Source organism: Sinohyriopsis cumingii, chromosome 5, assembly GCF_028554795.1.
Source record: "Sinohyriopsis cumingii isolate HCF-2022 chromosome 5, ASM2855479v2, whole genome shotgun sequence".
NCBI classification, from domain to species: Eukaryota; Metazoa; Mollusca; class Bivalvia; order Unionida; family Unionidae; genus Sinohyriopsis; species Sinohyriopsis cumingii.
In genome coordinates, this window is record NC_142965.1 from 69938256 (window position 1) to 69962029 (window position 23774).

The 23774-nt window shown below is 36.0% G+C and overlaps 1 protein-coding gene across 2 annotated transcripts in view; it reads left to right on the forward strand.

The window, feature by feature from the left end:
* The window catches only part of LOC149799391 (retinal guanylyl cyclase 2-like), a 175831-nt gene that overhangs the window by 35479 nt on the left and 116578 nt on the right, over positions 1–23774 (forward strand). For both annotated transcript variants that reach the window (XM_089958728.1, XM_089958729.1), the window contains exon 2: positions 14714–15295. In XM_089958728.1, the coding sequence (XP_089814854.1) occupies positions 14714–15295 (582 nt within the window). The remainder of the gene's footprint in view (positions 1–14713; positions 15296–23774) is intronic.

The following is a 23774-nucleotide window of genomic DNA, read 5'->3' on the forward strand; positions in this document are numbered from 1 at the left end:
TTTGTAACTGCATTTGTCTTTCTCTCTCCTCGCTCCCCGTTTGCAACTCCATTCGAATTACTTCCATCTCTCTTTCCATTTGTTTCTTTCCGATTTTAAAATGAACTTGTCTTATCCCTAATTTCAGCTCCTTTTTTGCTCTACTTCCTTATCTAATTGCATTTGCATTTGTTCTTTTTTCTCTTTCTTCTGCTTGTAAATGCATTTGTTTTTCTCTTTCTTCTCTCTGAAGTTCAAGCTTCCTCAACTCCAGTTCCATCTTTTATTTTAATTCTTACTCCTTCCCTTTTATGTCAGAGTCTGAAATAGATTTACTTATCAAAACCAAAGCACTTTTATCCAAAATATTATTTTTTACCAAGTATTGTAACAAAACTTTTCTTATTTCCTGTTTCGTTAAGAAAGCATTTCCCTCAGAAAGATCGTATTTTCAGGCAAGTTGAATCAATTCATCTTTCTTGAAAAGATCTAATTGTTCCTGGGTAGGATTTGAAACAAAGATTTCGACTTTTGATGACATTTTAGGAAAAGCTTGCCGATTTCACTAACATTTCAAAAACACGGTGAATTCAGATTTATAAAAAAAAGGTTTTCTTAAATATGATATCGACAATTCAAAATTATCCTTAGGACGTGCGCCCAATTATTATGTTACATGTTAAGGCTCGAATAAACAGCGACATAAGAAAGAGTGAAACCAGCAAGCATTGAAAAAATATAATAAATTATTTCCCTGGAAAATTCTGTAAAAATGAAGAAAACAAACATATAAACTTACGGTTTTAAGAATCTAATCCAAGAATAATCCACAAATAAAATTTTTGAATTCCTAAAAAAAACAAATGTTCTAATGATTTCAAGTTCGAGTCCCGACGAAAAATCCAAGTCGGAAGACAATGACGTACGCTGTAACCTGTAGCGCTGAAGTCCACAGTTCCTTGGAGAAGCAAGAATTATCACTCCGGTTTTGGAAATCTGAATACATGTTTTTAAAAACTGTCCTTGTTCAGCATAATCATATGAGCACACGTCTTTTCCATGAAAAAGGATTAATTCTTTTGAATCCAAGTAATTTGAAATAACTCCAAACAGCACAACATACAACTTCCAATGTAAGAAACAGTCCAACTTCTACTGAGAATATCTCTCCAAAACAAAGGCTATATCGTAATATAAAACGCAAAAGGATGGTCCCGTGATTTTGTTCCAGAACTTCGTAAAAATTATGTACTTATTCAATATCACGTGCACCCAGTGTGGTACTGATGAAATCCAATTATTTTACTCTAAGAAATAAACAATTAAAAAAATTGTTTACTTTTTAAACACGTAGTCCCATCATAACTTCGACAATAACCAATGATTTTAAAATAAACATAGAACTTATTTACGTGGTTGCTAATAATTTTGAATCAAGGTCAGGGTCTAAACCAACACCTGGTGTTTATAAAACGGACAGTCAAGGTCAAAATATTTTCTGGAAAAAGTATCATCTCCAGTGAATAAATCTACATTACAATAAAATATAATGAAAAACAAATAAAACTGACAAACAATTAAATTGAAATAAATATATATTTAGTCAGATATAATTAAATCAAATGTACATAACAAAAGTTACACGATTAAATCAAAGAAAATGAGTCCATTGTTCATACACGAAGACGAGAATATAAACAAATAAACCGCATGAATATGAAAGGAGCCTATGATATTCCCACTGTGTGTCAAAGTTCGGGAGAATTGATTTTATCCAGAGAAATGTATTGCAATTGCATTTTGCGTTTTGCGTGAAATCGTGAACTAAGAAATTGTTCGGCAATAATATAAAATTAGATAAATGCTAATGCTGACATATAAACTCTAAAATAATTACCGGTAACAGTTTTGTATGATGTTGGATGAATTGTCTTCATCTTCATATTTCAATGATCGGTTTAGATAACAATAAATTAAAGGCAGATTTCAAAGAAGCACGCTAAAATTGTATGTATTTATCTCGTATTCAAATTACTTTCTTAAGCTCGTGATATCCCAATACAAGCTTATTTACTCAAGCTGGGTGATTTCAAACAAACTGGTAAAGTTCTCTTGAACTTTGAGTACAAATAGTCATCCCTGTAAATGGGCTTCATCATTATGAGTCATCCCTGTAAATGGGCTTCATCATTATGCAATCTTCATAATTAGCATATGTGCTAGCTGCAAAACGTTCACTTCCAATATTATGGTTTTAAAACACAAGCTACAACAGCCTTAACTCACTAATTCAATTAAAATTTGTAAATCTTGGATATATTTATCTTTCTGACGATATACAAATTCAATGCAGTTGGATCATCACATTTACTAAATGTTAGGTAAGAAGATATTAAGACGACTGGATTTAGTTAGAAGATAAAATGACAGAATGAGTAATTGTTACTGTAAGCATTCCACAACTGTCTGAATCTAACTATCCAGTAAAAGTACTATAACCATTCTACGAATGTCTGAATCAAATTATCCATTAAAAGTACTGTAAGCATTCCACAACTGCCTAAATCAAATTATGTATTGATAGTACTGTAACCATTATGTTTTTGTCTAAATTCAACAATGTAATGAAAGAATGACACATTCTTGTCTCTAACAATATTTCAGAGCATTAAACTTGTATATATAACACGAAAATTATATTTACAAAACTATTCAATTGATATGTTGTACTAATGAACGCATATTACACCATTTTATTTTTACCTTGATATTAAATATATATAATTTTTTATTTTATTTTTTATGGTTATAAGAACATATTTAAAACAGAATACAGTGGATACACTTATTAATAAGAAATCAAAATGACTAGGTAACAAAACGACTGATTTCAAGATTCTCCGGCAGACTGTTTTAATATCTTTGTTTTGGTTTTATTTCGTTTCGTTTCGTTTTGTATTGTTTTGTATTCAGTTTAGCATAATTGTTTTGGAATAGCTGGATAAGAATTCAACCAAGACGAAAGTAAGTTTGAAACACCACAATCACATTCCCGATTTCATCAACGTGCTCTAAAAATGTATTTTATCCAATGAATCATTTGTCCTGTTTTCTTTTCATTTCATGTCGTCAGAAAAATATATCCCTCCCAATCTACAAAGTTACCTGAAAGCGTTTCAAAATGCTTAATTTATCTGTTTGATGATAGACCATAAAAACGTAATACGTAGTACTTGAGATGTAGCTTTATGAATTAGTTTTAAAAGCCCTAATTATAAATCACAAAGGTCCAATTCATTGCATACAAATGTCACCAAGCTCTTCATTTACTCTTATGCTTGCAACTCAAGACACAGGATGTGATGAACCATTCATCACTGTTCTTATAATTAACTGTCGGATATATCCGGCATGTTAAAATATCAGTTTCATATATTTCATACAGGCTAAAAAATATAAACGAATAGAAATGAACGCATTGCTTTTGTCCTTGACAAGGGTTGTTCATGTCTCCAAAGCACGAAAACAGTTTTTAAAGTAGTCTGGTGGAAGAGAGAAGACGCGTGAGGTCCCTGCTATAACAATACTTGTCTCATACACTTTATAATTTTACCAATGTTCTCCCATACTTGAACCTCACGTAGTCTCAGATAACTCTAACCGAAACCATCTTTATGGGCATACACTGAATGCATGCAAATATCATGACAATCCATCTTTATGGGCATACACTGAGTGCATGTAAATATCGTGAAAATTCAGCTTTGTGGGCATACACTGAGTACATGCAAATATCGTGAAAATTCAGCTTTATGGGTATACACTGAGTGCATGCAAATATCGTGAAAATTCAGCTTTATGGGCATACACTGATTGCATACAAATATCGTGAAAATTCAGCTTTATCCGAATCAGTAGCTAGACAATGTCAAAGTTTAAGACAAATTGTTAAATATATAGACAGTCTAGTTATATACTGCCAAGTCACAAAATCGGCATCTTACCATCACCGAACATATTCAAAGTGCTGGGTGGAGGGGGATTGGGGCTGGGTACAGAACAGGAAGCATGAAAGAAAGAACGGATACGTTAACATTATGAAAGAGATTCCAAAATATTAAATTGATTATATTCAAAATAATTATTGAAACAAAGTAAGATGTTACATATTTTTTAACTGTAAATATTTGAGCACCGCTTTTCTTCCTTTTATAATAATCAATATATCGATATTTGTCATTGCTATAATAATATATACAACTATTGCCAATTCATTTACCAACTCGGTCAGTGTATAAAATGTATGAATAATATGTAAATCTGATGCGAATGAGATACCTTCACTCGACGGAATTTCCATACTAAATCCATTCATCTCAGGACATGCCTACTTCCTTTGTGTAAATAGTGTTGCCTTCCTTTGACATATACCTTCCCTTATATCTTAGGAACATCTAACTGAGATCGAAAATGTTTTCCTGAACTTATTTGCCACGGATTCTTGACATATTTAATTTTGTTAATAGAGAGATTTGCACAGTACTAGCTCCCAAATGGATAAGAAATTAATCTTCGCCACCGTCTTCTCCGGGGTAAATATAATGTATTGGTATCAGGAAAAGACGGAGACTTATAAGGGCATTATGAAACAAAGTTACCGCCCACGAAACACGTATAAGAAAAAGTAACCTAGGCCAGAATATGATGTACCATATGTATTCGCTTATAAGACAAGTCCAATTGCAAACTAGAAAGACACAGATCTGCCATCGCATAATGCACCGGTTTATCTGCGTCAGTGACTTTTGTTAGGAGTAATCAATAGAACGAACAGTATATACCCTGATCTGCAGCTATATTATGCGTGGCAGAACAGAATCTGTGTTCTTTGCATTTTGACTAGACCTATAAGCGAGTACATACGGTATATACATTTCTGCCAGAGAGATTAATGCTTGACAATGGGTAAAATCGGCTTACAACTGAGAAGGATGCTACCGCCAATCAGAGGATATGTACACTGGAGAATATCGCAGATTTTTGGCCCCGGGAGCAGGTGATAACCGAAGATTTCTTGTTTAAAATTGCCCTAAATTGGTTTCCATGGTGTTGTTGTCTCGGTTTTCCTCATCATGTTCACTCGCTGTCTTAAGAATGCAAACTCGAAGTAAGCTTCGTCTATTTCTTTGTCTTTAACGCCCTAAAATGTGATCTGCATTCGTATGAATTCAGAATTCCAATTAAAGCATAAGGGTGGACAGTGATGATTCTATTGCAAACGGTATAACAAAAAGACATATTTGGATATCGACTTCCAAACGGAACAATTTTAAATCATATGGAAATTATTACAAGTCATATTTGGTATTTAACAAGTTATACCAATGAGAAACGGACACTAGAAAAGTAGAGGAACCAAGCAACATTTAGTACAACGTAAAAATAATGGGAATGGTGTTTTTAAACTAGTTTATTGGCCTTATCATGCAAAAGGAATTGTATTCAGTATCGCTTCTTACGTGTGCGTTCTATATCTGTTTGAAAACACAGTAAATTATATATGTATGTATGTATGTATGCATGTATGTATGTATGTATGTATGTATGTATGTATGTATGTATGTATGTATGTATGTATGTATGCATGCATGAATGTAGGTAGGTAGGTAGGTAGGTAGGTAGGTAGGTATTCGTGACATTCGGGATATAATTTCTTTACCGAATTCTCTACCTGGCGTTATTCTCCAACCACAGTTTGCTTCCTTACTTTGTTCACAACTTAGGATTAGGTCAAACCATACTTGTTCGCTATGTGATAGACACAAGATTTCGTTTCTCTATAGATATTGCACAACTTCCCCCGCGATTCTAACAAGTAGGAGGGGGCCCCGAGTGGCCGAGTGGTCTAAAGCGCTCACCGTTCCGGATCACTGCCATCTCACCTCTGTCTGCGTGGGTTCGAGTCCAAGGCTCGGCTAGCGTGGGTATGTGGGAAAGCCTGCCAGTAGCTTCTCGTGGGTCGGTGGTTCTTCCCTGGGTTTTCCAGGGTTCTTCCTCCACCAGTTATACTGGCCGCCATGTATAGCCTATCTTGTGCTGAAAAATGGCGTTAAACCCTAGAAAAACAACAACAACAACAACAACAACAACAACAAGTAGGAGTCCATGATTTGTGTACAGTTTGTGATAGGTGTTTGTTTAGTATATGCATGTGAAACGTTGGGAACCTGATTTGAATTTACACCGTTATTAATGTGTGTGTGTGTGTGTGTGTGTGTGTGTGTGTGTGTGTGTGTTTGTGTGTGTGTGTGTGTGATTAACAATAAGAGAAACGTCGAAATTATGATTGCTAGATTAGTATAATGCATAAGGTGACTTCGACCTGAATGTTTAACGATTAGACTGAATGATCTGACACGTTTTCGGTGAACGAGATTTCGTATTGACAAGCACCTCACCAACGATAGTACTGATTATCTGAAATCAAAGTCTGAGTGAAAGATGGGCCAACCAGCAATCCATTAGAAGACCTCGCTCGGTTGTTAATCTCTTCCAATCTATAATCGCGTTGGTACTAATGACGTTGAACATCGTATCCTATTCCTTAAATGTTACCTTCATGTTTATTCCTCTCGTTCACTTACCATATAAGTAGCGTGTACGGGTATACACATCTACCATTTTAGGAACTGTATGCATATGTTATCACACCGATAATAGAGCCAAGAACAAATGGCTAGTAGAAAGACGCTTTTGCCAAATTTACATTTACTATGGTACGAATTCTCGTAGAATGAAGACGTTCAGATCATGGCATTAGTTCAGTTTTAACTCGCAACATACGCAAATTCTACCAAGGCCTAAGGTAAATGAACTGCCCCAATGTAACAAAAAAAACAACCAAAAGAAATCTGAGACATGGGGTGGATCAAAGAATATTGCTGGTGTACGCGATGGGGGGGGGGGGGCGGCAATAAAAGGATCCCAGAGGGAGAAACCCATCAGAAGCTTCTGCATTATGCGCGTGTCCAGAGAGTAATTTTAACAATTTAACTATTAAGAAAAATTACTATGGGAAATGTTCCAGTTGTTCCGCGCTCTTTTCTCTTTTCGTTATGGCGGGAGAGGAGGGCACTATCCAAGCCTTCAACTCCACCACACCCAAAGATACGCCCCGCCTCTTCGTACAGATGTGACAAACCATTTAACATCCGCATTAAATTACATTTTCCAAGGACAAGCCGGGGCAGCCGGCACAGGCAATCTGACCCGGCGGGTATCGAGCCTGCAACCTTGGATTACGAGTCCGACGCTCTAGCAATTGAGCTATCGTGTTTCTCACCAAAAAAGTAGAATGCAGTATTATTTTGTATTACAATTCAATTATTCCTTTAAATAGCGAATAATAATGCTAGAGTGTGTATCTAGCAGTCAGCAAACCCTCCAAGCTGACACGCATATGTTACCTCGCACACCAGAGTATCATTGAGAGTCGATGACAAACGTCATCAACATACATTGATATCTGGCTACTCGTTTACATTTTCTAATAGTAAACATTCTAAATAGTAAACGTTCTACATCCTCAATAAAAGAGTTTTGTGTCTTATTCTACATCAAGCAAATAATGGAAACCAATATTATACATATTTTCACTGTATGTACATCAAGCCAATAATGAAAACCAATTTTATGCGCATAAGAATAATTTATTACAGTCCTAGAAAGAAAATGTGATTTTATGTTTGGTCATACGAAATTGAAATAAATGACAAATCCGATTTAAAATGCCCAGCGCACAACAATGAAGCTACGTCTTCAACCAGTAGGCTATAGTGCATATTGCACTGAACGAAAATAAAGATTTAGTACAGGAAGAAAAAGTATACAATTTTCAAGACCGGTACCCAGTCATATGATGATTACCGTCTAATGACCAATAAAACTATTAAAATCGAGCACGGTAATCACTTTATCCACGAGATACAGATATGAAGTTTAACTCTCCCAAGAAAAACAGGGAACTGTAAATCCCATCCTGTGCTGACTATATTATACTACCTCTGTGCTATCTGCAGATGAAATTGTTCACTTGACAGATAAATCTTGTATATGCATATTGATAATCAAAAGAAACATTATCAAAGTTTATGAAAAGTTGTTGCGAGAGAGAGAGAGAGGATACATAAACACCATTAAGTCGCTACCAACATCTTTAGAGCTATATATTTCAATGTTTGTTGTTTACTAAATAGTTTTCTTTACACGAATTTATCTCCAAAATCTTGTAAATAACGAAAGGAAATCTTCAACAACTCATTTTATATCCTAATTCAAAAGAGAAACTAGAGGTTTTATGTAATTTATAATTTCTATATTTGCATCGTTGAGAGGTCACAGAAGAACACAAGGTCGGTAATGAGAAAATAATGGCATGGCAAAAATAGCATCAGTTTGCTTTGAAATTGTATTTGAGGTTTCTTTACTTTGAAAACCAACATAAGAATTCAAGTTGATTCTTATGGTTCAAAAAGTAACTGATTCCAAAATTCATATCCCCAGCTTTATAGCTGGAACACCTCTTTATGTATTATTGGTGGGGGGGGGTGTTTTGTTTTTAATAAAACGCAAGCATTTTTTTTCTTTCACGATGAGACTGGTTTACCGTAATTAAAAGTATGTACCCTAAAATAGCAATATTTCACGTAAATAGGCCTACATAACGCGCAGTTACATGAAATATAATTGACTACCTCCGTCAGTATCAGAATGGGACTTTGAGACTGCAAGTACAAGCACGGGGATAGATGGATTCAGGTGGACTACCATCACATACACACACGTGCACGCAATTTTTCAGTGTGGAAAAGCTCGTAGTGAAATCGATATACACAGGCAAACATTTGCTCGATTTTTACTGAATGTGCATCAGTTGCCTCGTTTGGGTCGCTAGCATCCTAGATCTTTATCTGTGCGCGGATTCGTCGGTAGTTTTTCCTGTCAACCAACACGGTCTCTAGCTCCACGTGGTAACTGTCTTATCTCCAATTGCCAATAGTTTACTGATTGCTGATCCTGACCATAACGGCTTGACTATGTCGGTAAATTATTCTTCGTCATTTTCGAACATTCGCTGTATATATCCACGACTGACGATGAAGGCTGCGACCTGGTGTTTTCACGCTCAAATGCAATGATTTAAAGCTGGCATAGAATTAGTATTGGTACATAAAGTAGGTGATACCAATGTCGATTTCTATATTGCCCTCGCGTACATTTTATTTCAATGTATAACAGGGTCTATTAAGTCTGAAATTGCGCGGGTATTCATCAACAAACGGAACAAAATCACCATCGACGTTCTAATTAGACGCCACCCGATCTACCATTTCATCTGCAGAACGTCCGTAACATCCTCATCGCGTGGCTACTCATAATCCGTCACGTATAGGTAATGGTAAATCTTAAACACAAACGCTAAAGACGGAGAAGTACCCTTTCGGGTAGACTTTGAATACTTCAAACTGAATTTCATCTCCGGCAACTAATGATGTTGGTACAGCATATGTGAAAAATAAAAAAATATCGACGCTATTGTCGATACGTGCTACTGGTGACAAAAACCAAGATGGCCGCATATCATTTATCAGTATAACAGTCTACCCCTCCCACCTTTTCTACCGGTTTTCATAAACATGTCTGATTCAGGCTTAAACACATTTAAGATGCGACGTTTAGGTCCATCAACACCATTTTTAAGAGACTGAACGGCACCTCAATCATTTGCTAAACGTGCTGGTTTGAGAAACTTTAATTGTTTTCCGCCGGCGCGTTAATGACTCTCATCCGCTTACATACGTCCTCCAACAATAGTATTGTATTAATAAGAACCACAACAATATACATGTTACGGGGATGGGGGTGACGAGTTACACATGCATGAAGGTGTTAAAACGAAAAGTAATAAATCGGGTCTTTCTGGGAAATCTGCAGACCAGTGTCAACGTTTTTGGTCGCTGCCCATGTACGACAGTAGCTTGTGATACGCACATTCGATGTGATTGAATGTGAAGTCAACCAAAACATCTTCGGAGGGTTCCTAATGGCCGTTTAACCGCAAAGAAACTTCAGACACGCCTAAATAATAAAATGTCATTGGACTAGTGAAATGTCCACCATTTAACAGATTTATAATACGAAACGCTATGAATAAATATATTCGTGCAATGACACCGTGTTGGGTACTTCTTTGATAAATATCGAAGTCTTCCACAAGGTCGCCCATGAGGTCGCTCAAGAATGACTTGCCAAACAAGTGTTTATTATGGCAGATTTACCTAGCCTCACCAATGCGAACTTCCCGTGGGTGGTTTAAAGTGAAGACTCCTAACGAAGTTCTCCCGGCGGATGTCTAGATGTTGTCTGCAGTACAAGAAAGCCGAATCGTTGATGTCCAATGATTCCACATCTGTCGCCGACTCACTGAAACGTATATTTTTGTTGCTATTTTATTGGCTAAACAGTATGTGCATGTTTGTCGTGGACATGTCAACGTGCATGGTGATCAAAATAGCATGCAACAATTTAACCATATACTTGCTGAAAGATTATTAGAGCACCAGTATGCGCAAGAAGTATTGATGAGTGGCAAGCGATCTCGCCAATGGATGTCAGGGCTTCTCTCGGTCACGGCAATGTTGACAAATGAAATAATACGTAGGAGTGGGTTGAAACCAGATGAAGCGATTCGGCAAAGGTCTATCACGGCCTACAAAGCAGCTTCACAATTTCGATTAGTAATCATATGTACCTGGAAAGTTAGACGGCGAACTACGTCGTGCCAATGACCTGATGTAGTCCATCAGACGCAATTGGTCTTCCGGAGTAACGAACACGCTGCCAGCTGATGCTCGAACCTTTGGTTCTCACATAAATCTGATCGTGAAGCTTCCAAGTATACCATTTGTGCTAGAGAGATTGAAAGTCGTTCCCTCAAATAAACAACTACCCATACGTTTTTTATCCACGCATGGCCGTTCGCGTAAGCAGTGATTGCATCAGAAAAGACCTATCGCTTGGCGTCCAGCGGGGACAAACTCACCCTGATGCAGTGATAGACTCCGATGCAATATTTCCGCGACCGAATACGATTTTCTGCCTGTGCTAATTCGCACTGAACATACATGTTACGCCTGAGATCCTTTTCCCCAAGCACGAGTGGGCATCTATTAGTCCTCATTACGTTTTTGTCAGCTGCGAACCACAAGTGAATACACTTTAGGTAGCAGTCACATGTATTCCTCGATGGAACTGCTCTTGCATTCAGCGAGTCGTAATTTAATATAAATACGTCCAGCAAGGTTGCGCCAACAGTATTCAGTTTCGTCAGCATATATTTTTTTTATTGTGAACTGCACTAAATCTACCATCGAATATCTTCTTGGACACTGCAATTAATTGGTTGGTCTGTTTCGTTTACTATAGCTTCATCTACTCGCTCCAACTCAGACCAAAGCAGATTAATTTATCACGATAATCCTGAAACGCCTTTGAAAACTTATATCGCATCTTAAGGGTCTCTTAGACGAATCGATATGAAGCAATCAAGCTGAACAGAAATGTGATCTTCTATGTGACGGCGCAAGGGCACATTTGATCTGATAATTTAAAAGCCCACATTAGCCTCACATGTCAATTCTTTCACAAAGTATATGTATCAAAATGTGTGGTTTTGATAGTATTATTTAAATAGCTCACTGCAATTCTCTAAATGAGAATCACTTGTCTTATATGTTGTCAACGTATATATATATATATATATATATATATATATATATATATATATATATATATATATATATATATATATATATATATATATATATATACATATATCTATACATATATATACATCTATACATATACATACATATGTATATGTATACATATATATATATATATATATATATATATATATATATATATACACACATATATATACACATATATACACACACACAGACACACAGATATATATATATATATATATATATATATATATATATATATATATATATATATATATATATATATATATATATATATATATATATATATATCTGTCTGTGTGTGTGTGTGTGTGTGTGTTTCGCACACTTTTGTGTACTTGCAGCCCACGCGAGACCCCCCCCCCCATCTTGGATCGCAATATAAAGAGATCCAGTGTTTATATTCGCGGAGCACATTCATTGGCGTGCGCAGAGATGTCAAAGTAATTGAGAATAAAACGCTTTAACTCTAGTCGGAGACATAGAACATGACTCCTTTCTGAACTCTCCCGAATCCCGTTGCGATGGAGATCTCATTTATCATTAGACTTTGTATCATTTGTATTTCTCATAGTTACTATATTATTTGATAGATATTTATCTTTTTCTCCATAGTCAACGATATTCACTATTGAACAGCAACATCATGAGACATCGAAACTAAAATATGGTTGATAGATTATCCCAGTCACACATAATCTATCTTTGAACCATTTGAACAGCAGGAAAGTAATCAATAACATTGACATGGTAATATCCTACAGGGAGAATTAGAACAAATTAATATCCTCTCCTATTGACATTGATGTCTAATTGGATATGGGTTCAATAGATTTTTCGCAATAGCGGTCTTTAGAGGATGGTCATGAGTAACAATTTAGTGTTACAATGAAGTTGAATAATTATGAAGTGATAATATATTGTTCGTACAAATTGACGAGTTGGGTCGCTTTTTAAATTTGCATTTTGCTAACCCACATTATTCCACTCATTTATTATCAGATTAATTAGTTTTATGAAAGAGGTTTCATAAGAGCGATTGACAGCGAATACAACAAGAGAGAAAAAGAATTCGCAAGAGATTAGAAATTATTGTCCTAATAGTGCACACTGCTGACCATTGTTGGGTCGGAAATTACCAAGGCTATTTTAAGATTATTTTGTAATCAAGATAATTTTCTTGTCCCTTTACAATTCTGCGACTTGCAGAATTTTTGAATTGTTGCAATCAAAGATCTAATAAGACGAGAATGGAATGATCAATTTTCGAGAAAATCTGGAAGAAAACAAGGTTTATTATATTCGAGGGTTGCGGGGCACATCCTGTAAGATAATTAAGTTTGATTATTTAACTTCCGTTCAGACCTACGTTAGACGAGTTGGCAAAGCATCGCAGTCGTAACAGTCACGGGTGTTATACCCTCAGGGGCAAATCCCTAGTTGACGGCTTCAGTGTAACCTTGGAAAAAGCATATCGCTTCAGCTTTCTCTGAGAAATTAAGTCAATCCTCTGTTCAAATTACCGTTAAAGAAAGAAAAAAGTAAGAAATCAAGCATCATTTGTTTGGAGTAATTTCATCTTCAACAAGTCTATTGATCATTGCAGATTTCTTCTTAAGTCTATCTATATCGGTCGCCTTGATATTTTTATGCTAAACCATATTTACATTCAAAATCTTCGTTCCAAGTTTATAAAGTTTAGTTTAAGTAAAATAACGTTACCGATAGTTAAGAGCAATGGAGCATAGGTACCTGTATTTAAGTTCACATGCTCGCTCTCTCTCTCTCTCTCTCTCTCTCTCCCACACACACACACACACTCTCTCTCTCTCTCTCTCACACACACACACACACACACACACTCTCTCTCTCTCTCTCTCTCTCTCTCTCTCTCACACACACACACACTCTCACTCTCTCTCTCTCTCTCTCTCTCTCTCAGCTATGATTTACAACATCTGCTTGAAGCTGTTTTGATATATATATTTACTAATTTTGTTAATTCACATTAATTAGATTTCATCAAAATTTACAGTGATTTTATGAATAATTCGTTTCATGTTTACATCATAACATGCATATATATATATATATATATATATATATATATATATATATATAGAGAGAGAGAGAGAGAGAGAGAGAGAGAGAGAGAGAGAGAGAGAGAGACAGACAGACAGACAGACAGACAGAGACAGACAGAGAATTATAAATATACGCCAGACAGAACGAAATGTGTTCTGGATTCTAACGAAGAATCCTTGATAAAGTTGACGGAATTAATATTGAATACAAATAACACTATCATACAGGTTACACAATTTCTAATTCATACTCTACAGACTTAGGTCCCCGGGTAAATGACACCCATCGCCTTGCATGCACACACACACGAGCCCATATTCCCTCACGACTTAACACACATCACCAAGATTGATGCTACTTAATCGGTGTTATATGCACTCTTGATTAGCAGAACCGCTCGCGGACCTGGGTTCGAACTTTCGTAGAGTACGAGTTAAAAATTATCTAACCTGTATAATAGTGGGGTGGGGGTGTGAAACAAAACTATGAACCCCTTTCATCCGGTAATTCAATGCACAACGAGTACGCTTTTTTATCAAAGCATTATTGTTTAGCAGATCTCAGACATTACTCAGCAAAACAAATTGATGCATTGAATAATGTTTGTCATTTCTATTTCAAGCAAAGAATCTTAAACTTCACTTATATCATGCCAATGTTAAATGAAATTCGATTTACGCGTCTGTAGAAAGATATACACGTTTTCGCGTATCTGATTTAAGAATTTGATTATTCACATTGTTCATGAAGGCAGTCCGCATCCTTATGTATCCCTAAACTTGATTTTATCCAATTATATGAAGATATATTTCTCGTTTCAGCAATTATTCTGTGTGCAGATGTCGATGCAAGTATTCGAGTCCTTCAGGTGGCAGCTGCAATGAATATGGCGTCAAAACATGCCTTTTTCCACATCACAACTTCTCCCTACGTTGATGATGGTGCTTCCATTGCAACTGCAGAATTCCCACATACAACAGACATCCTTAGGAATATATTCATTTTTAAAGCTGAGTTACCTTCCAGAAACAGTTCTAGAAAAAGACGACATGCAAATACTGACAGTACGACGTTTATTAAGGATAGCTTGAGTGTTATATATCAAGCCATACTGTCATTCAACGACACGTCTTCCATAGATGTCGCGCGGCTTTTTAAAAATATGCAAAACAAAACCTTCCAGGGGCATTCTGGATACATTGTAACGGACCATGAAAGAGAGGTTTTGCTTGAACATTTCCTATACGCATATAGGGAAGAAACAGGAAAATTTGAAAAAATCGGCAGGGTGACGAAAATCGGCACTTCATGGAGTTTTAACCTTGCTTCCGAAGATTGGTACAACCATACGTTCCCTGTGGCTGACAGCTGTTTTAAACAAATTTGTGATACAAATATCAAAGGTAATGAGGTTGAGAATAATAGATACATAGAACATAGATTTCGGGTGGGTTGGGGTGCGGTGTTACCACCATAATTACATGCATGCATTTTCTATTAGTATGTGCTGAGTACTTCTTTTCTGCATAATTTTATTTTTCCATTTTCAATGTTTGCAAGATGTACATACAAGACCATTGTTTTATTTTTCCATTTTCAGTGTTTGTAAGATGTACATAGAAGACTATAATTTCATCTGCAAATAGTTATTAGTAAATTTTAAATGCGTGATACTGGACTGCTGCCATTTCATGTCTTCAAAGGTCACGTGCAAAGTTGCAACATTATACGTCAACATTATACATTGTACACTTCAAAGTCTACTTGTTGCATCCTGACAGTTAATTTGATTAGGTCTACATATTAATCACTATAACGGTAAAATAAAGTTTTATAACAAAAGAAGTTACAATGTAGCATTCTGAAGTTTACAACTAAGACGTTAGCATAATGCAGGTAGCAACATTGCAATCAACGCCATCTGTTGTCATAATGGGGCATTACTTTATGACAACAGATGGATCTGTTAGATTAATCACTGAAGAGGCAGAAATACCGTGGGTCCAGTATATTGCAGATTCTAAGCATGGAAGATATAGCCACAGAGCCCCTAATGCACCAACAAATGTTGGTTAACCTGTTGTATCTCGAGAGAAAAGGGGGATTCGTATTTATTATTTATTGTTCTAGCCATCTAAATCTAACTATATGGGCAAAATGTCATAGGTTCTCATTAAAACTTGTTTATTTATTTATTTATTTATTTATTCTCTTAGCAGGATGATCGTCATTCCGGGATTGTTTACTGCAATCTCACCAAAATCGGATAATCATAAGATAAAGTTATACTCATGTATAGCATGATGTAGAACACGTTTTAAAGTCAGTGGATTTATTTATTTCCTCCTCCTGTCCGTCCGTATGCCCTGTGTAAATTCTAAATCACTCATGGAAATTCACCAAACGTATTTCTTACCTTGCAGATACATCTAAGAGGGGTAGAGTTATTTTGTTTTCTGTCCATGGCATCAATAATGGAAGTTAGTTATTTAATTTTAGCCAGCCGATTTTGTATTTTTATATTGCAAAGAAGAGAATATTAATAAAACGCGTAGGATCTGCTATACTGATCCAACCAAGTTTCACAGATAGTCCAGGCTGACACCAAGACTTATTAGAACTAATAATATATTTTAATTTATATGATTTTATATTAATTTTTATTATTTGATGTATTTCATGTAAACCGAAATTATAATACACAAATAGTGTTTCGGTGAGCTGCTTCTTTGTGACAAGAATTTATACTTATCTGCAACATGGCAAATGCCTGTTTCCCTAATCCCCATCGCAACCCTCTTTTTCAAGCACTTAGTTTAAAATATTGTGTGTTTGTTTGTTGGGGGGATGGGGGAGGGGGCTTATTGCTGTTTGTTCACGGAACACAATGGTGTTGTGAAATAATTAAACCCGAAACATTCCACGCTTAAACAGTATTTAGTTCAGGTAAACTGTTTTGTAAAGTGCTGAGTTAAGAAATCAATAATGACAATAGAAGTTAATTGGTTAAACAAACGTCTTGTTAAATGTAAAGCATGATGATCTTTGGTGCAGTTATCAACGTAATGTGTAGCACGGAAATATGGCGATTTATTTTTGTTTGAAATGGATGATGCAGAGTATTATGGGTACAGGAAGTCAAATGACTGCATTGCAAGGCAAGCACAAGCTTATAGAAATAACATATTACGTTTGTGACCAAACAATTCGTCAAATGCATTTTATCAGTACCGATGTCATACTGACCATTCATTACAGCAATGGCCTATGTTGCTAATATACGTCCCTAAGGTCATACCCACACAAATCATAAGGCCGCATTGTTGCTAATATACGTTCCTGATGTCATACTCACACAAATCGAAAAGCCACAATGTTGCTAATATACGTCCCTGATGTCATACCCACACAAATCGAAAGACCACAATGTTGCTAATATACGTTCATGGTGTCATACCCACAAAAATCGAACGGCCACAATGTTGTCATTGTTGTGATCCTAAAGCCATTTTTCAGGATATGGTATATTATATATGACTGCCAGTATATCTGGCAAACGGGAAGAACCAACGACCCACTGGAAGATACTAGCAAGCGTTCTCACATAAAGACGTTGGCAAAGCCTAAGACTCAAACCCACACAGAGGTTAGATATCAGTGATCGGTAAAGGCGAGCACTTTACACCACTCGGCCACCCGAGGCCACGATACAATATGTAAACATCAGAGACAGACAGACAGACAGACAGAGACAAAATAAAAATACTCTGAAACAAATACTCTGAAAGAAGAAAGCATTTTTATTGTGTTATTATTCAACAAATACTACGTTCCTGTCGAGGCATTGCAGGTCGGATATGTAGTTCACTCATCCATGATGAGAACGTGCATTATACACGATCCGCATCAGTGTTTCCAGTCGGTTATCACAGCGCCCTCTGCTGTCATAATTTGACATTAATCTATATTGTATCTTGCTTCTTGTTAACAGCCAACTTGCAACGTTTATTACCCAATAGTTATAGGTTACTGAATTTGTATGGGAAAATATGAACGAGTTTTGGGATGGAATGCTGCACGAACTTGTGAGTGCAGTATATCCTTCCGACAAAACGAGTTCATATTTTCCCATACAAATGCAGTAACCTTTTTATTATATGCTCATTTTTTTAATTCTACCTTAGGTTTAATTATATAAACAAAATACACTACAAGAAACAATGTAAATGAATGAATGCCGTATTCCAAACTAAATACACAAGCGCAGATTTGTCAGTACACAATGACATCATTATTAATGCGCAAATAACTCCGCCCAGATAAATTTGAACTTAGTAGAGCGCTCGACATAACTTTCGAAAGAAAATGGCGTTTCTAGTTAAAATTGAAATTTGCAGTCATATTGTGAATGGATGCGCATTACAACAACTTTTCCATTTGATCTGGAATGAATATATTTTGGTATTTTGTTTCGATTCGACGAAAGTTTGTGATTTTGGACTGGATTCATCTGTGCAAATTATACATGAAATACATCGGATTGAAGTGGCGCGGGAGAAGCGTGTTTACGTCTGCAAATGTGTTTCTGCTTCTGTCATTGAATGTTTGAAATCATAACGTGTGAAAAATATGAAGTCTTTCAATTGCAATTATCAAAAAGACGCTATGGAATTTAATGCTTATTTCATTTTGAGTGCAGTAAGGAGGATGCAGTTGCACTTATCATCGAAATTACAGCACAATTTCGAAATGTGTAATCCAGATTGAAAACCTATGACATAGCTCATGTAATTCGGATTTGCAGAATTAAGAAAAAACATTTTGAGGAAATTCAGTATGTAAAACTGTAAGTATATTTTATTTTGCCATTCTTATCACCAGATAAAGAGGACAGTATATGCCTTGTCACCTGTATGCTATTTGTAAGGACCTAATCGTCCGTCTTTTATATAATGAAGCTAGCCTAAATCCGTAACATTGTATCAACGCGGAATGTGCCAAAACAGCTTGGTCTTTTTGCAGTCCACGAAACATGTTTTAGTTCATTCAGAAAAAAATTTAAACAACCACAACGTAAAGAGCCTCTTACGAGAGTGTATATGATTTGTTTACAAATCAAAAGTGCGTCTGCGTCATTGTTTGTTTACAATAGAAAGTAGTTCCTTTATTCACGTGAATGCTATATGTGTATTGTTGCGCGCGTTCAGTATCGAAATTACAGCACAATTTCGAAATGTGTAATCCAGATTGAAAACCTATGACATAGCTCATGTAATTCGGATTTGCAGAATTAAGAAAAAACATTTTGAGGAAATTCAGTATGTAAAACTGTAAGTATATTTTATTTTGCCATTCTTATCACCAGATAAAGAGGACAGTATATGCCTTGTCACTTGTATGCTATTTGTAAGGACCTAATCGTCCGTCTTTTATATAATGAAGCTAGCCTAAATCCGTAACATTGTATCAACGCGGAATGTGCCAAAACTGCTTGGTCTTTTTGCAGTCCACGAAACATGTTTTAGTTCATTCAGAAAAAAATTTAAACAACCACAACGTAAAGAGCCTCTTACGAGAGTGTATATGATTTGTTTACAAATCAAAAGTGCGTCTGCGTCATTGTTTGTTTACAATAGAAAGTAGTTCCTTTATTCACGTGAATGCTATATGTGTATTGTCGCGCGCGTTCAGTATCGGGGAATATTGAACGATTCTGACAATGTAAAGTTAACGGGGAAAAAAATGAGCATATAATAATGTAACTTCCAGCATGTGAACGCTTTACCTGTGTATTACTTTAAAGTCTGTTATAAAATGAAATCTGTTAATTTCAAAGAGAAAATATAGAGCTGGAAAGACACAATTAAGAATAGGGAACCCAAGTGGCCGAGTCATCTAAAGCGCTTACCCTTATGGATCTCACCTCTGTGTGCCTGAGTTTGAGTCTCGGGCTCGGCCAATGTGGGTATGTGAGAAAGCTTGCCGGTAGCTTCTCGAGAGTCGGTGGTTCTCTCAGGGGATTTTCCGGGTTCTTCTTCCACCATGTATACTGGCCGCCATGTATAGCCTATCTTGTGCTGAAAATGGCGTTAAACACCATAACAACAACAACAATAACAACTAAGAATGTTAACATGTGTAAAATTAAAAATTACATAATATCACTTAAATGGAATCTAAGGACACTAAATTGAAATATTCTGATATCATATCTAACAAACTCATTAACACATTAAGGTAGATGCAGATTTGCCAGAACGTGCTTCCCAACATATTACATGAATATGTATTGTTCTCCTCTTTGAGACAATTTTTCACTTTCTACAATGTGAGTGCATATGTCATTGACGTCTTTGTAAACGAGTCTTGTGTGCCTGTTTATATCCTTGATCTGTTTGTTAATTAGCCTCATCCGCTTGTATAAGTCTTTAATGTCCACTGAACTAGCCTGAAATTAAATAACATACTAATAGCTTCATCCAAAAAACTAGGAAAATAAATCAAACATAAAGATAGATTAGCAAGTACTTAGCCCAACCCTAAACTCACACATATAGATACAAATAAAATGCAACAACCCTTAATCTAAATTTTCTAAAACATTCTTTACTTGTATTTGTTTTTCTTTCTTTAATTTTTTTAAAATTAATTTTTTTAGGGCACAACAATCCCACAACTTGAAATTAAGGAAACTAACAGCTTTTCCTACCGCAAGGTGACTGCATATTATATGTAGGACAACAAAGGCAACTGCACTAAAGCACAGTCTCTCCTCGAGGCACTAAAAACAATTAGAACACATAGATAAGACCCCAAAAACTAGAATATATAAGGTGGACTAAAAAGTCCAAGACCATCTGGACCCGCTGCACAAGGCGGCAAAGTCTATCAAGATAGGAAAACTCACTATAGCCCCAAAAGTAATACCTATAAGATGGTCCAATCTCCAAGGACCATTAGGCCCGGCTGCACAATGCGGCAACCAAATACCTAGTTAGGACCCTAAACTTAATAATATATGAGGTGATCCAAACCCCAAGGATCACGAAGCCCAGCTACACAAAGCGGCGCACCATTAAGCCTAGGAAAGTTTAAATAACCATACACAAAAGGGTGAACCCAAACCAAGAAAAAAAAAACCAAATCAGACTCACTAGATACAGTTTAAATAACCTTATAGACTATCACTTAGCGGGCACTGGTGCGGTACTATCTTTAAAAAAATACGGCACAGAATATATCTCCCAAAATCCGTCAAGACGACTATTCATTAACCTTTTGGCAAGGGAGTCAAAAAAGTTATACACTGGATAAACCAAGGTGCATTCCTAGTGAGCAGGCTCTTCCCTGACCGAACCTTCCCCCTCGCCACTGCCGGACATTAAATTAATAAAAGTGCATAGCACATATTAAATACGTGAATGGAGAGGCACTTTTTCCTCTCTTCATGAACAATTAACTAACCCTCCACATGGGAATAAAAACCTAGGTGTCTCGATGTGACGTCATAGTGGCGACCAATCGCTACTGGCGTCACATACTGCTTCGTTGACACCTAGAGCATCTAATGCAGACTGAACTGCTACCTTTAACTCGAGTGTGTGCTGGGTCTATCCGCACTCAAGTATAGCCTTATATTCAGGTCGCTAGGGTCTATGAAGCCAATCATACTGACCCAAGACCTGACGGCTCATTTAAATAGTGTCTTTTATGCACAGTAATGCCTGGGGGATGAGGCTCTAATTCCTTCCCACGGGATCAATTAAATAGTCCGCTTATGGACATTAACCAGACGTACATGCTTGTATGGGCAAAAACGTCTGTAAGTTACATGATGATGATGATCTACTAGGTATTCGTCTGCGAACGGTATTTGGGCAGTAAAGAGCATTCTTCTGTTTAATTGGCTGGGACTGTGGCAGTATGATCTCCGTAGTCTAATCTTAAGCTTATAAATTTTGCGTACTATCAGTCTACACAGACCTGACGTTCAGACTGTTTTCAAATCATTTACGAGCCAATTATTTTTTTCAAAAGAGGAATTAGGCTGAACACAGTCTATATACAATATTTCATTTCCGTTACATTTCAAAACTGATTGTCATAATAGTATGTTATAAGTAAGATTTATATGTAAGATTTGCCCGACACAGGGATGCGTGACTACAGAAAAAAAAGCAACGAAAATCTAGCATTTGTTTCACATACAGAAAATATCACCACCCTTTTGAGAATGAATCTAAAATGTATTGACGTAAAGTTTACGTTGTCACGGAAATCGGGTGTTTTATCAGATGAGTATAGACCGGTACGGGAAGATTCATAGAACTGGAGACAATTGTGGAAAAGGAAACACACAAGTATGCTTACTTAAGTGTTATTTGCAGTAAGTTACGTCATGGCTGACACTAAATATATAATTTCCACCTGAAATTTATATATCATTGTCGTTTGCAGACGGTTAGGCTGAAAGTGTTTTTTTCTTCGGGGAAGTGATTTACTAGTATGTAATCTTGGACATTACCTTGGTTTGGTGTGTTACGAGTTCATGCTCAAAAAATAAGTAACCTGGAAAGAGTGTAAACCAAAAAGATTTGTATATTCGAAAATATAATTGATTTCCTGAAAAACAAAGTGAAAAAGTCAAAATATTTTATAATATTGTGAGTGAATAAAATCCTAAAGTCCTAGATAGTTCTATTTAATCCAAACATATCGGGTAATCCAAATGTGTTCCATTGGTATTCCGAATGATGGTCAGTAATATACTGATGAAACAACAGTACTGAAAAATTACTATGATATATCCATATGACTTTAAATGAATTCACAGTAATTTCGTGACAGCTATTATTACAGCTAATCTGAATATTTCGAGCACTGTAATTCCAGCGAATGATTAAATAAAATAAATTTATTCACTAAATGAATAACGTCCATGACTGATGTTTCCTAGTAAGAATCCATAATTATGATAGAGACAACTAATACGCAATTACTAAAATATAAAGATTTTTCAATAACTCATTTACATTGCACATCGAACCGGTAAACCAGGTCCGCTGCTTATCACTTGCAATTGGGTCACATTATTCATTTAAATAAACGGAAAACAAGATGTGACCTGCAGACAGATCACATGATGTTTACTTGGATAACTCAGCCTTAAAACTTATGAATGGATCTGAGCACTGCTAGAATGATTCATCCTACAGTACAAACCCATTCATTTAGAAAACCAGCATTTAACATATTATCAACTAAAGAACCTTTACAAACAACAATCACGAATAATCACACACATATTAGAAATAAACATAACAGGTGCTTTTCGGTATATCAACACAAATAGGTTATTTAGTGTCGAGGCAGTTTGAGTAAAGTCCGTTGCCCATGGACACACCACGGTAGCTACCCAGGCTGGTCTGAAGATAGGACTTGAACCCGCTCCATTTATCAATGAGTCTGGCACGCTAGACACTGAGCCACTCAAGCTCCATTGCCAATTGTGACACATAATATATTATATATCCCTTTCAAAAGAACAATTATGAATGAGTGTTTTTTTCTGATACAGATAAATAATTTGTTGTATCATGAGTTTCGAAAAGTAATATTTCAAAGCAGATAAAATGCATTTCTCTTTCTTTCGTTTATCTGAGATAGTTCTTATCTTGTGTTGTTGAGTTTTTACCTTATACGCTACTTTAAACGTCGATAACTCAGTCACACACGTGACTGTTAGTTTTAAGTTTATGCTCAGATCTTGTGACTTATTATTGATAAATCAACATCTTATTGCTCTTTTATCCTGCTTAAATGTTATTCTGTTTAAAGATTTATTTTTAATTGGCCATTGAGATATTCAAACAAAGTTTCTGT